This window comes from Protopterus annectens, chromosome 3.part1, assembly GCF_019279795.1.
Source record: "Protopterus annectens isolate FY-2018-M chromosome 3.part1, PAN1.0, whole genome shotgun sequence".
Lineage (NCBI taxonomy): Eukaryota > Metazoa > Chordata > Ceratodontiformes > Protopteridae > Protopterus > Protopterus annectens.
In genome coordinates this window covers 1908636232-1908652465 of record NC_056732.1, presented here as the reverse complement: position 1 = coordinate 1908652465, position 16234 = coordinate 1908636232, and the positions used below count along the sequence as shown (strand labels likewise).

Here is a 16234-nt window from a genome sequence, read left to right as displayed (position 1 = left end):
TCTGCCTTATGAAACTGAAGGCTGGTATTTCTTCACCATGTTATTCTTCTGGACTTGTCTTTTTTTCCACTTTAGAGCTGCCCCAGGGCCTTTCTTCACCCACCAGGTCCATCAGGCCAGCTTACCTCTCCTAGAATAACTCTGACTCATTCTTAGACTGTGGGGAGATTGGTATCTGTGCCAGTGACAAATTGCTTCCAAGGATTGTTTTTATTTCTACTCTAACTTTCCAAACCCACTACATGTAGTTCCAACAGCCAGTGTCAGACATGCAATGGGGTATGATGGCATATCATCTTGTCTCCAGAATGAGTCATACAATGCTGAAACCACCCTAAGGACAATACCACTCTTCACATCCACAACTTTAACTGGGAATTGACCAGGAGTTGTGCTGAAATTCATGTCTTCCCAATCACTAGGGGCATGGCCATCTTCTCCTTTAAAGAGGGAGGGAGTAGTGCGGTAATTACTTTTATAACTCACAATCAAATACTGGAAGTTTGCACAGAAAGCTGCTATAGCTTGTCTAGTGGCAGAGTATGTTTACGGAGCAACAAATCATAATGCATTGTTGTGGTGATTATCTTTTCATTTTCCTCACCATCAAATATTAGATATGTATACACATTCTTGTCTTATGGGGGTAGGGGTAAAAGATAGGCTGTGTTTCAATAGCTGACAGGAACACACTGAAATATGTTATTGTGACTATTTTTTTCAGTTTGACATCAGATGCATACAATGAAGACAGCTGACTTTAGATAGGTAGGGGTGAGAAGATATGTGGTGTATGCGTATGATATTAATAATGAAATATATGGTTGTGGCCATTTGTTCTTTAGGCTTCACTTTGAAGGATCAACATTTCAGAACATCAAACCTCTGATCTTCAAAGACCAGAGGTTCAAAGTGCTGAAATATTGAATGTACAAAAAAAACTAAAACGTAAATATGTCTTATCTCATGTTTTTGCAGAGGTGCAAGCCCCCTGCACCCCCCACACCCTCCTGCTACTTAAATATACCAACTCCAAGATTGTCCTACAGTGAAGAGAACAGTAAAGTTCTCATTTCGCACTGTACAGCGATCTCCATTCACAACATTCGATATTTCATCACTTTGATTCTGTGGTCTTCAACGATCAGAGGTTCGAGATTTTGAAATTTTGATCCTTCAAAGTGGAACCATTCTTTCACTTTCTTGCAAGTCTAATACTAGAGTAATGTGCACAAAGCAACTACCTTTTTGTGGGGAAGGACTGGGAAGAAGACACTGTTCCATGATATCATTTATGTGCATTCACAAGCATTTGTACACTCATTTTTTGGGAGAAATACCATTTCACCAGTTTTGAACATTAAGCTTTGTACAGAACATATTTCTTCCTTAAAGGAATATAAAACATCACTTTTCTGATAGCCATGATTTTTTTCAGGTCATCATTGCAATATCAATATTAAAAAAAGCTGTAGAATGCATTTCAGAACATCTAGACCTCCATGGCCTCTGGGAGTCTACTGACCATCTTAATTTAATTATTTTATGTACTATTAGATAGCAGTCTTGACCAGTTACTTGGGTTGAAATAATGTAAACAGAAATCTAAACAGTAAGACAGAGTGTGCAAAAAATAAGAAAGAAATAATCTTAATGGTGTGATGAGACTAGGAATGATGAAAAATTTGGGGGGGTGTAGTGGGATGAGTGTGAATTTAGTAGGAATTGTGCCGTGGGGGAGGTCATGGGGTACAGGGGACTGGTGTGGATGCCGTGGGAGTGAGGTACCATTGGACAGTAGTAGTGTGTCTTGGCATTCTATGACCTGTCCAAGTTTCATCAATGGCTGGTCCTAATTGTAGATTCACTCCAGTAATCCATTTTTATTACTGTTACAATTGCTACTATGTTTTGTTTTATATATTTATTAATCATGTAAACCCTGGAGGTAAAAACACCCCTTTTATAGATAGATAGATTAGTACTAGGCTAATTGCCCTTGCGGGCCATTTTAAGCCTAGCCAATTACCCCCTGTGAGAATCAAACCCTGTACCTTGTGTCTGTAAAGCAAACAGATTAACCATTATGCCAACCTCCCACCCCAGAGAAGTTTTGGAGACAGCTCAGGAGTACTGCTTAAAGTAAGTCAGCAGTATTGTTAAAGTAAGTCAGGAGCACTGCTTAGCTATGTGGCTTGCTCAAACAGTAGGCAAGTGGAGACTTAGGAAATCAAACTCAGGACTATACAGTGAAGCTTGTAAGTAACACACAGCTTTAATTTTCTAGGCTTAACTATATTGTTACTTTGATAATGATGTGGGTGCAAGTTATGATGTAAAAACCTTATATCACCAACAATAAAAATAGAAGTAATTTTAGCTTACCAAAGAGAAGTAATGAAAGAAAACAGCATTATAATGGTGATTAATCAGAACTTCATAAGATATCCTGTAAAATGTAACAGTGCTTACCTTCACTAAGTTCTATGCCTTCTTCTGGTTGGACGCTAGAATCTGCTGCAAAGTTAAACCAAATGTATGAATTTCAGGAATAGAAAGCGTTCTTCATTTTAGTAGAATAATGGTAAAACAATTACATATTCCTGTTTTGCGACTATTATAACAAATGTAGCATTAGCCTAGCACAATTTTCCTCATTTTCATAGTAACAGAGAACGACTTTACAAAGAAAAACATTGAAAGATTACAGAATGCTAATGAAATGATACTGTGATCCAGAATCAGAAAGTGCAATGAAACAGCTAAACACAATGACCCTAAATTAGATTAGACTATAACAAAATAAAAGTAAGATGCAATGAACAATGTTGTATGTATTTGAGTGGGATCTGGAGGAAAATGATAGACGCCAAAGACTATAACCTGTTTGTTTCTAGAAAGGATGCAAAGCACACTGGTATTTACACAGAAAGAATGCTACTGTGGGGTCTTGTACATAACTAGTAAAGGAAAGTCTGTTTTATTTTTGCTACTTTTGAAAATGTTATCGTAATTATTATTATTATTATTATTAATGTTGCTGGTTTAATGAAAGCAATAATAATAAATGTTATTATGAAACACACTAAGAAGGCTAAAACGAGAGAATCCATTTGCTGAATATTAACTGGCCCACTATAACCATGGAATAACAGAATGTATAGGTTAGAAATGTCTTTTTCTAATGAGTGTATCTATTTACAAATCATGAGTTACCTCTGATTTTCTACCAGGTTATCCATTTTACAAGGTCCATTGGCTATTGGCCATTGGCCATTGGCCTAGAATAAGATGTGTAATCAGCTTTGTGCTAATGGGTTTCATATCAGACCTTGAGAAGTACGAGTCCAAAACAGTAGGATTTTGCATGCCATTTAATGTCTTTTAACCTTATACTTACTCCAAAGTAATTGTAATAATAATAATAATAATAATAATAATAATTAAAAATACACAGAGTAAAAATCAGAGGTTAAGGTAGCTTTGCTAAATGCTAGAAGCCTCAACAGTGAATTATGAAATTTAGAATTCACTCTGCTTTGATGAAAAAGATTGCAATTGTGCTGTTAATGAAACCTGATCAAAAGGTCAGAACTATACATCAGAGCACACATCCTGTCATTTTCGCTGATCTATTATGATAGGTGGTAGTGCCAATATTTGTAAACAATTCCTAAAATCTAGAACAAAAACAAAAATCTCCTCAGGACTAAAAATTACTTAACAACAATAATTATTTGAATTGCCTTACCTGGGTAGTCCACTGGGCCTTTGTGAGCCCATTTTCAGTGGAGGCCTGTGGAGAAAACCTCCACAAATAGCAAGAAACATAAACAGAGTGAAATAAGTACATTACAAGAGTATATATGGTATGGATAACATATTAAACAGCTGCTTGTATTACAGATATTCTAGCAAATTGCCAAATGTAAGGATCCACAAAGGTAAAGAGACAGACATTATATAAAAATTTCTGACACAGAAATAGCAAGGCTAACACCTGGCATAAATGCACAGTGCGTTTTGAACATCGGTGTTAGCATTAAGTAGTTAGGTTTTGACAAAAGGAGACAAGGTGCAGGTGTAATTCCAGATAGAAGATAAGTAGTTTCTTGGGGAAATTTTGAAAACATCAGGATTTTGAGTGGTTCTAATAGTTAATGGCAGGGCATTCCATGCTTTGGCTACCAAACAAGAATATAGAAGCTGGCCAGCTGGCAGGTGTGGTTTTTGTACCAGCGAAAAGTGCTGATTCTTGGATCTGAGAGGCCTTCTTGGATGGTAGGAACTGAATATCATGCTAAGAGCAGGACGGTCTGATGGTTTAAAGATTATTTTGTGTGCTGTTGTTAGTTGCAGGTAGGAGAGGTAGTGAGGTAGTTCAAACCAGTTGGGACTGTGAAGAGTGGTACAGTGATTGGTATAGTGTCTGACGTTAGTCGCAAATCTGGCAATTTTGTTATACGCGTTTAGCTTTTAGGGAGAATTGGAGATTAGTAAGTAGAGGTGCACCATATACAAAAGATACTAATAGGTAAGTGGAAGCTAGAACTTATTTTGTGGAGGGGCTAAGGAAGTATTTATGTCTATAGATGATACTGAGGTTTTGGTGAGGTTTGCTGATAGTATGATGCACGTGTAAGTCAAATTTCAGGTCTTTGTCTATAATTACTCCTAATAGTTTTGTGTGGGTAACAACCTCAGTTGCTGTGCTGGTACCCAAATAAAACTATAAAAAAATATATTATAGGAACCTGTAGTATACCATCTATGCCCCACTACAGAGCATCAGAATTTCCTGGCTCAACACCAGTATTGAAAATCAATGAAAAATCAATCCTTTTAAATAGTTTTAGCTACTCTTGCATTGTGGGTAAGTAGTCAGCCTGAAATAAATATGTTCAAATGTTATTCTACTATGGTAGTTAAAATAATCTGGAACAAACACTATAACATCAAGATAGTGATGTTAGTATCTTACATGTCTTAACAACAAATCTTGGAAGTTTATGCCCCCACCTCATACGTATATCCTCTTTAAACAAGAGACATTTCAAATTAAGAGTAAACCAAACTCCATCATAAATGATTAATCCTTTATAAAATTAATGGGCACTATGACACAATATATCCTACATTTTTGAAAACAGACTTGGATACTGTCCTCACTAATTCAAATATTTCACCTCAGGCTATTGTCAGTTTGTTCTAGGAAATCACTGACTTCTGCTTTTGTGAATATAAACCCCTAAGATGTAAATATACAGGTGAATTCAATACGTCCAGATATGATTATAATCTAAGCCTAGCATCAAAGCCTGTATGTAGTAATAAGATATTCTTAAATTTCATCCAGAGAAATGAATGGGAAACTGAGCACTCATCTGAAGGTCATGATTATTGTAATTAAACTAAAAAATGACAACTTCAAAATAAGAAATAGGTTGGACTGTAAAAGTTCCAAAGGGGAAATGCCAATTATATAACTGTTACGCAACTGCAGATATGTAAAAAGCAGCCAAAAATAAATAAATAAACAAACAGGTAAATAAACAAACAAATAAATAAATAAATAAATAAATAAATAAATAAATAAATAAATTTTGATTTCAGAGAAGCTAAGAATGCACCTCCTGGTTTCTTTAATATAACAATGGGAAAAAAAAACTAACCAAACTCCTTTATGTTGTGTTAAGCCATATGTTATAGAAAGAGGCTTTAATCCTGCCTGGTCACTAAAGGGTATTAGTTTAACTAGTATTCTACACAAAATTATGGAGAAAGTAGTAATGGACACTATCCAACATTATATGGGAATATACTTATGTTACATATGGAATATAGAACCACAGGACGTACCATGAAAGCAGTAACTATTCAAAAAATATATATACTAAGTCCGAAATTGCCATTTCTCAGAATATTCCCTTTTCTCCAAGTTATGGCAAATTTGGAGTAGGAATATATATTAGACTTGGGTAGCTATCCCTCCCACAGTGGAGGGGGCAGTGCAGGAGTCTTGCTCCCTACAAAAAATAACTTTAAAGGAGAAGACCAATGTTTGATATTCTCTCTTCTCCTGCATTTTCAGTATCCTTTTTTCAGCATGTTGGCACTCTGTTTATAAGAGCTGACAGTTCAAAGTGGAGCTCATGCAAGGGATCATGGTGGCTATAAGAAGCCTAGCCATGTACACCTTTATGCAGACAAACTTAAAAATTCTTGCCACCATTTTCAAACAATTAATAGTGCTCATGTCTCAGATCGAGCAGGCAATACATGATAACCCTGTTGTAAATGGATAGCTACCCATCTAGCTGTGAAGACTAGCCTTAAAGATAGCCTAAGTACTACTTTGTTTGACATGTAGTGGTAACCTATTGCATAAGTTAGGAATATGTTGAGTTAGGAACCAGTCCCTCTAATGAGTCTTGTTTATTTGTTGGTGCAGATTTAGGTCCGTAGTGCAGCTGTTTGTAGAGCCACTTGTTTTGCTAAGAGATAGGTGGTCTGATAGAACTGGGTCATTCATGGCTCAAAAAGTAAGACAGAAGTCACCTCACAGCAACATGTACTCATACCTCTCAAACTCTTCCAGGAAAAAATCTAGACAAAGCCATCAAGAATGGAGAGATAAAGGCCCAAAAATAGGGCACTTTTTAAGTCTTGCTCTTACAAATTTAATAAATTGATAGAACTACAAGTTTTGCATTAGCATGAATTTTCTGAATTGTATGAAGTCTAAAACTCAAATGTCTGCCATTATTTTCTGACTTTAATCCTCAATGACTTTCCAGTGATTTGTCAGAATACCACAATTTTATGAGAAATGGACCAAAAATATGAGGCACAAATCTGGGCATTCTGGGAAAATCTGTACAATTGAGAGGTATGCATGTAGGCTACTGACTATAAGGGCAGTTGTGCTAATCTGGGGTGGATGAAGAATTTAAGGCCTTTAATTTTCTTGGTTAAAAATTTAGTCCTTCTTTGTTAAAAATCAAATCTTTGGAGCCTTTCTAGTTGAATTATATGTATGGATTTGTACCTACTAAAGGGGGCACTGTTTTCAGTGATGGATATTGTAAGGTAAGACTACAATAGTAGAATGAGTTCTTTGAATTTTGAAGATATTCTCTTAGAAATTAACTTGGCCAGACAGAAAGAGTTTCTAACTATTGTGGAGTTATGAGGATTGAATGAGAAATGGTTATTCATATAAGTACCTGAGTCTGTTATGACTGTATCTGTCTGAAGTGGAATACCATTTACACTATCTCAGGTGGAATCAACTCTTTTGCCATAAGCTACTGTGTTGCACTTTTTCATTTGGTTTGAGACCATTTTTGATGCAGCATGTATAAAGTACATCAGACATAACTCTCAACTGTCCAGATTTCCACAGAAAATCCACATTTTTGCCTTATATTTTTGATCTGTTCCTCATAAAATTTGTGGTTTTCTGGCAAATCATTGAGGACTGAAGTCACTAAATAGGCAGACATTTGAGTTAAAGACTTCATATCTATTACAAAATGCATGCTAATATAAAACCTTTCATTCTACCAATGTTCTAGGTTTGTAAGAGCAGTATTTAAAATTTGTCCCTATTTTGGGGCTTCAGTACTCCCATAATTTTTGACTTTGTCCAGATTTCTTGTACTAAGAGGTTGAGAGATATGGGTCATCAGCCCAGCCCTTGCTGGAAATTTTTTTTATCAGTGGACAAATGGATAACATTGCCAAAATTGCAGTAATCAGCAAACTTGGTTAACCACACTTTTGGGATATTGAGTGGTAGGTTTGAAAAATAAATGCTAAACCGGAGAGGACTCAGAATTGATCACTTTGGCACCCCAGTACAGACATTCAGAGAGAAAAACAGCAACTTTCATGATTTGGGATCTATTATAAAGCTGATATGCAATCCAAAGGGCTATGTAGTTATTTACATTAATCTTATCTGATTTTGAATAATCTCAGCATGGGGAATAGTATCAAAAGAATTGGCCAGGTCAAAATAAACAATGTGCACAGAATGACCACTGCCCACATCCCCTGTAACCCTTTCAAAAGAAACTTACTAGGTTCAGGAGACCAACCTCCCCTTCACAAAACCAAACTGATTGAGATATTTGATTGATTAAGTTTCCTATGTCTATATAAATTAATTCTGCAGTGATATAGTCCATGACTTTGCATATAAGGCTGGTGAGGCTGATGGATCTATAATTACCTGGGTCTGTAGAGAGGCGAACCTTGTGTACAGGAATCACAGTCGCTGATCTCCAGGCATCAGGAACAAACCCTATAGACAGGCTCAGGGTAAGCAGTTTAACTACAGGCTGAGATAGAACATATTTGGCACTGATGAAGATGCAGCCTATCATGTTATCTGGGTTCATGGAAGTATTAGTTTTGGTCATTTACAGGGATTCCAAGACTCGTTACAAGATAATTTTATGAGAAACTAAATTCTGAGGGATAGTGTGGGCAGCACTGTGGGCAGGAGGGGTAAAATTAGCACTACATTTGTCTAATAATATATTAGCTATATCCTCAGGGTCTAAATGGGGATTATTATGGATCAGTTCAGTGCATTGTAAGACAGTGGTCCTTAATTTTTCTGATATAAATGAAGAAGGCTTGTTAGTTTTCTTTGGAATGTGTAACAACCTTAAGTTCATACTCTGCTTTATATTTTAGTAGTATTTTTACGTTCCTTCCTGGTATGTTATAGTGTAGTTTTGAGGTAGGGAGTTTGGGATTTCTTGCAACTTTTCATTATTTTCCTTCTTCTCTCGTACATTTTATTAATATAGGAGTTCCATCAGACATGCTTATTCCTGAATTTGCCATTTTATTTAAGGTGGATGGGTACTGATTTTTCTATGCAACTGTTCAGGTGCTGGTGAAACTCAGAGGAGAATGCAACAGCCTTCTAAGTTGAGTCCATTTGGAAGAGATTGTTAGGAATTTTGTATAAGCCTTCTATAAACTAAAGTAGGTTTTCCTTGGAGAGGTCCCTAAAGATGGTCTCGTTTGGTGGGGGGTGGTACCAATAGGCCTCACAGAGAGGATGAGTTATTTGTGGTTAGATTTATCCAGGGATGAGGAGATGTGAGGTGAGGCAGGGGCCCAGTTAGTAAGGACAAGGTCAAGGATATTAGATCCTCTAGAGGGCAGTTTTGCAATTTAATCATGTGCATCGGTATGAATGAAGTCTAAGTAATGCTGAGCATAACAACGTTTAGAGGTGTAAGTGTGCCAATGTCTGGGCAATTGAATTCTCCTAATAAAAAGATATTAGACTTGATATTTAATGCCATAATTGTGTTGAGACAATTTCTATGATCTTGAGGTAACATTTGTGGGGATCTGTAACTAGAGCAGTTGGATTTGTGAAGGGTGATTTGGATCTCCAGGAGCTCAAAGTTAGCATCCTAGGCAATCTGATCTGAAGTAATGGTATTTCTGAAAAATATAGAAAATTCCCCTAGAGTTATCTGAGCGTTTGAAGGCATGATAGGTGCTAAACCCTAGTACAGAGAATGTGATGTCATTGCATTGAATCATTACTCAGTAGCTGCACAAATATGAATGTGTTTTGTTTACAGGAAGACCTCACATTCTGGTTTCTTTTTATATGTATTCTCAGCATTGTGTAATGACACCTTGAGGTTGTCCAACTCTGAATTTGAGTTTTCTATGTAGGAATGTCCGGTAGGGGGACTTTGCCTAAAAAAGGCACTATGGGGGCAGAAAAAGCTTTAGCCAGTATGCAGAAGCCTTGACGTAACAGGTGTAAGTCATCCATGGCAAAACAGGAAGTGTTCTCAGCCATTTTATCCCAGGCTGATGCTTACTGGATCCCCTTAGAATGATGCCAACTGATTAGTTAACTGTTAAAGCCAATTATCTTGTCTTTGCATCTAGGCATGACTGGCTGATGCGAGAGGATTTGTTTCTTATATTTATATCTCTCACAAGTTGTACTATCAATCGGTAGACATTGTGAACAGTTGTTTTAAGTTGTTATACTATCTTAGAACACCTATTGCAATCAGACTGGTCACAGATGGGGTGAGAGCAGACCATTAAGCCATGTTGTCAGATGGTGGAGGACAGCAATGTGCATAGTACTTGTGAGGTTGGAAGTAAACTACTAAAGATTTATAGATGAAGTTAAGTTTGATGGTAGCAATACTTACTGAAACGATAGAATTAGGTTTGTCAAGAATGATGAATATTGTTGATTAACCTATTTGCTACTACCTGGCTACTACTAGTGTTAGTCTTACCACAGCTTCACAAAGCTAGGAATCAATGCCGCTTTGTATCTTCTCCCATGAGAAGAAAACAGTAGCACTTATCCTAAGAGGAGAAATGGGCCACAGGCTCTTTGGTGACCAGCAGTCTGATCCTAGATGTTGCAGAGGTCTGTAGGCTTTTTGCAGTCTTCTCCCTTCAGATGCTGTGAATAGCAACCAGATCAATCAGGAGAGTCTGTCACTCACACACTGTCCAATCAGAGTCCTGCTCCTTCTCTCACCAGGAGCAAAATGGGGGGGGTGTTATGGTGTGATGATCTTGTGCTTCAGATCTTGTAAGTTCATAGGTTGTTGCTAGGCTAACAAACCATGAGAGTCTTTATAAGCTTAACTATGTATTCCAACCCAATTTGTCCCCGAGTACCTTGGATATCTATTAGGAGGGGTATGTTGATAAGGAGGTAACTAAGAGATTTGTGGGGAGGGGGTTAAATGGAAAACATTTTACTTACTAACAACCTCTGTCCATCAGAGACATGGGAGCCAGTCCAGGGGTGAAACTGCAATTTCCCATCCAATGGTCAAGGCTGCTTTTTAACAGGGTTACTGATAAACACTGCCTCACATGGATGGGGAGCCTATTCCATAATACTGGGATCTTTTGAGTCACATAGCTGTCCCTCCAGCATATTTTATTTATGTCACAAGTGAAGATGATTGCACACCAACTTCTTTCTGTCAGCAAAGGAGGTTAGGACTGTAGTGCTTCATGACACTGTACTTGTGACAGCATTGCTACACTGCACTGGATGTCAGTAGCATGCTTAATATTGGCCTTATACTGTGACGTAGTACATCCCTCTTGCAGGAGCCTATGGCTGTAATGCTTATGGAGGACATCTATTAAAATCTTGCACTCCTCCGCACACCACCTCTGTGCTGTAAAGGGAACAGTGCCCTTTCCTTCTCCAGCCATTATGTCTCACCTTGAAGAATCAAAGGGAAATGTAGTAGTCAACTGCTGCCAAAACAAGCTTTTGCATGTACTATGCTCTGCATAACAACAGTTATTCACGGACATCTCATTTGCACAAAGTATGTCTAAATAGAAAAATATTGTACTGTATCATCATGGTTTAACTAGCACTTTAACATGAGAAACATAGAGCCCTCCATCCCAAGATATACTGCTGAGAACAATGAAGCCTGCATATTGTTTTAATATATGACAGATACACCCCTGCGCTCATATATTCAAAATACTTTTCAGGAGTATTGTAGTATGCCTTGAGCATATGTGATTGGCCACAACCATTGTAACACTGGTATTGTAAGGGCATGTTTTCTTAGGGTCTATATTAGATCACTGAACGCTTAAAAAAGCGAATGGTGATTGATCGAAATTATGTAAGCAAAAGCTTACAATCTTGAACTGTCAGAACAGTGTTCCAAAAGACATACACACAACACAAGCACACCAAACAAACAGCAATCCACACACATACACCTAAAATCTGACACCTAACCCTACACTAAACTATACACACACCACTAACTATCCACTTACCTTAACCCAAATCCTAACCCTAAGGTCCGTCACTATCACACACTCACCTCAGCCGCTCCCTAACCCTAACTCATCTAACCCACCCTAACCCTCATGTCCACACAATCGCACACATACCTAACCCGTGCCCTAACCCTAACTCACCTAACCCACCCTAACACTCACATCCACACAATCGCACACTTACCTGAACCCGACCCGTAACTTTCCACCACAGCACTGAAAATACCAAAATAACAGAAATGGACAACCAAATTCTTTCCCTAGTAAAAAAATTGGGTTTCTGTTGCTTCAATATTTTAAGCTTTTGCTTACATAAGTTCGATCAATCACCATTCACTTTTTTAAGCATTCAGTGATCTAATATAGACCCATGTTCTTATTAACTTGCAGGTCTGCTTGTTTTTTGGGTGACGTGCTCAAAACATACATACCTGGATACAGATATCTAACTGTCAGGCACAAGTAGAGTGTACCAGATGGCTTAGTAGGGGATTCCTGTCGAGTCATTTAGGTAAAATCTGTGATGCCCATGCACTGGCACAGTAATCAACGAGCATCAGTCCTCACCACTAACACCAGTGAGGGGCATCCACACTGGGAAAGATAACAAATACACACACAGTAAAGTACAATTTCCCTTCAGAGCATGCAGAAAAATCAGTTAGTCTGGGGCTGGTTTCTCCCTTTCTCTCTAGATCCCCAATAAGACTCACCCCAGCACAGCTATAGGATCCAGATCTCAGCCTAGTGGCCAAGCTAAAACCTCCAGTGCCCTCTCTGTCCAACCAATGCTTCGTGTCCCTGTCCAAGTAGCTGACACACACAGTTTGAGATATGACTTGTATAGGAAAACACAGACACTCCTGGAGAAGGATGGCACAGGTTCATCAGCTATGCCCCTTCTACCCAGACTATATAGTAGTACCACTTGCCACCAGCCACTAATATCAGCTACTAAAAAGGCCCTTACCAAAATGTGTCCAATAATTACTGTGCAATATTATTATCCAAATGGTAAGTGTAACTGAACAGCAAGGCTTATTTGGAGTGGCTTAGTACAGTATCACTATATACATGCAATGTACTTTAGAGCATAAATTATCTCTGCATAAAACAGCCACAGTTGGAAGGTTTAAAAATATTTAATAATAAATAATAAAAACAGAAGACAATACTTCTTACACTGTGTTAGTTAAGAGTTCAGAGATCACAGAGAAATGTTTAAAATAATACAGTTGAAAAGTTCTGACATCAATATAGAAAACAACTAGTCTAATCTTCCTATTTCCTAGCTATATCTAAGAGCAAACACAGTTCTAAGATAAACTTACATATAGAGCAAGACAGTGCTGGTGATGTTGGATGTTCTGAAGACAAATGCCAAATGCCCTGAGTCTCTCTGTCCTTAGATTGATAACACAGTACAACTGACTCATTTCAGATTACATCATATTTTCTCTGGTTCCCAGGCTAACAGAAACTCAGAGTTTAGCAGCCTTTTTGATCTTGCACCTGGTCAAGAAGCTACATCAATAAAATACATTATTCATGCAAATTCTAGAAATTAACTCTGGTCTCAAAACAACAGCAAGAAAATGCCCATAGCATGGACTTGATTGTAGAGTTTAAGCTCTCAACAAGACCAGTAGTCTGGGGATGGTTGGGGGTGGTCTTCAGGTGCTTCACCCCACAATACTTCCACAGACAAGCCAGCAGGCCTAACATGAAATTGGCACCTCTGTCAGTCAATATTTCTTTTGGGAAACCTACCCAACTGAAAATTTCCAACAAAGCATTTGCCACCTTGTCTGCCTCAATGGAGGACAAAGCCATTGCCTCAGGGTATCTTGTAGCACAATCTACTACAACTAGGATATACTTTTTCTCGGTGGAACTTGGGGTACTCAGAGGCCACACAATATCCATAGCTACCTTCTGAAATGGCTTCTCAATCACAGGCAAAGGCATCAAAGGAGCTCTCGCCTTGTCTCCGTGCATACCTTTTGGCACTGCTCACAGGTCCTGCAGTACCCTGTTACATCTCTGAAAATTCCAGGCCAGTAGAAGTTCTGCATAATATGTCTCTTTGCGCATTTTATGCCCATATGACCTGCAAAGGGAATATCATGGGCTATGGCTAGAAGCACCAGACTGTAGGCCCTGGACACTATCAACTGCTGGATTCTTTCACCTTCTAGCCCTCCCTCAGGGGTCCACCCCCTATACAGTAACCCTTTGTCCCAGTATACAGAATCCCCCTTTCCTTGAGAATCAGGTGCCTCACTATCTACCTGCCTCAGACCTTGCAACATAGGGTCTGAGAGCTGAGCTTGTCATCAAATCTCTCTTTGTAACCCTTCCCAGCTCTCCTTCCACAGGAAGTCTGGCATCCTCTGACAGTGGTGCCTCACTGTCAGCCTGGGTACTACTATTCACCTCTACCTTTGCCGTCACTCTGTCCAAGGGAACATAATGTACCCACAAGCAGCTGTGGCTCATCTTCAGTCTAACTGCTACAGAATAGCTCCCTCCCTGAAGTAACCACCTCATCAGTCCTGGCTGCAAGTATGCAGTCTGTCTGGGTCGCCCCTGGGCTACCAGAACCACATACATGTCTCCTAGCCTGACTGTGTGTAACTGCATAAGCACATGGTACTGCCTTTTCCAAATTATTCCCTATCAGGACATCTGCGGGATGGTTGTTTGGTACCCCTGTTTTCTCAAGACAACCTACTATTGGCATTTTGTCTTTCCCACTTACTGTCTCTCTCACGTTTTCTTCCCCACCTTACCTCCATGGACATCTGTATGCCACATGGCCCCACTGGTTGTATTCAAAACATTTAACCCTAAGTCCTGGACTAGTGGCCTCCCCTGCTACTGGCATATTTTGTTGGGGCAGTCTGGGCTGCACACCATGAGTTCCTTTAAACCCATGAGCAGTACTGGGGGTCCCTTTCCTGTGTAGAGATGCCCTGCTTGCTAGGTATAGGTCCCCTTCTTCCCCAACTCATCTGAAGTAGCACATTGTCTATCAGCTAACCAGATCCTCATGTCATCAGGCAAAGTACTAAGGGCTTGTTTCCTCACCAAAAGGTATGCCAGCATTTCAAAAGTGGTGACCTGACAGCCACTCACCCACCTATGAAAATAAGTGCTCAGTTCAGCAACATATTCACACACACTTTCATCTGCCTTGTGTCTATGCTCATGAAACTTTTTCCTATAAGTTTCAGGTGTTAGCTTAAAAAAATCTAACAAACAGTTCTTTAAAGCATTATAGTTAAAATGGCCAACGTCAAACATTTTAGACACATATTTACAGCTTTACCATGGAGTAAGGGAATCAGAAACCCTACCCAGAGCATTTGATCAACATCCTACTGTTTACATACCCTCTCAAACATGTGAATGCCACTATAACAATTATACCCCTCTGTAAACTGCGGAAGACATTTGCTGACCTTTTGTGCTTCTGGTGTCCAATTACTCCCTTTTCTATTACTTCCATGACTCTGGTGAACAGTCAGCGTCTCTCTTTCATGCTGCCTCTGCCTCTCCTTTTCCTCAGCTTCCAGGCATAGCAGTTCGTCATTCACCTCAGTCTGAAGACATCTCAGTCTTTCTGCTTCTTCTATTTCCAAATGCCTGGCCTCCAACTCAAGTCTCTTTAGCTCCAGATGGATTTTTATGTCCTCTGCAGAAAGGTTGAGCTGTCCATTCTCTGAGTGTTATACACCTCCACTGCCAGTCTGATCATTCTCTTGATTGCTGTTTTCTGATGCAGCTGTGACCAAAGCTGCAATCATGTCTGCCTTACTCAGGTTTCCATGCACCAGTCCCTTAGCCTAGCACATCACATCCAACTGGCTCCTTGACAGCTTACCATACTTCTCTGCTGACATGCTTGCATGCTCTCCCTGACTAACTAAGCTAACAAAAGAAATAAAACAATTGTGACCTGAACTCTGAATATTCACTGCATGGCTGATTTAGAGTACAAAAACACCTTCAGTGATCACTGTACACAAGCTATAGGAATTCACTATCCACACCACTACAAGCTAATTGCCAACCAATTAGTATGTGATGCGGATATCCCACCACTGCCAAACAATCAATATGTGACGCCCGTGTACTGGCCCGGGAATCAGGGAGCCTCAATCCTCACCACTAACACCAGTGAGGGGTGTCCACATTGGGAAGGATAACAAATACACACACAGTAAAGTATAATTTCCCTTAAGAGCAGACAGAGATCACAGTCAGACTGGGGCTGGTTTCTACCTTTCTCTCCAGATCCCCAATAAGACTCCCCTTCCCGGCACAGCTATAGGGTCCAGATCTCAGCCCAGTGGTCAAGCTAAAACCTCCAGCACCCTCTCTGTCCAAC

At 39.2% G+C, this 16234-nt stretch overlaps 1 protein-coding gene across 2 annotated transcripts in view; it reads right to left on the bottom strand.

The window, feature by feature from the left end:
• LOC122798822 (ubiquitin carboxyl-terminal hydrolase 47-like) overlaps nucleotides 1-16234 on the bottom strand; it is an 831248-nt gene that overhangs the window by 799306 nt on the left and 15708 nt on the right. For both annotated transcript variants that reach the window (XM_044067947.1, XM_044067946.1), the window contains exon 2: nucleotides 2473-2517. In XM_044067947.1, the coding sequence (XP_043923882.1) occupies nucleotides 2473-2517 (45 nt within the window). The remainder of the gene's footprint in view (nucleotides 1-2472; nucleotides 2518-16234) is intronic.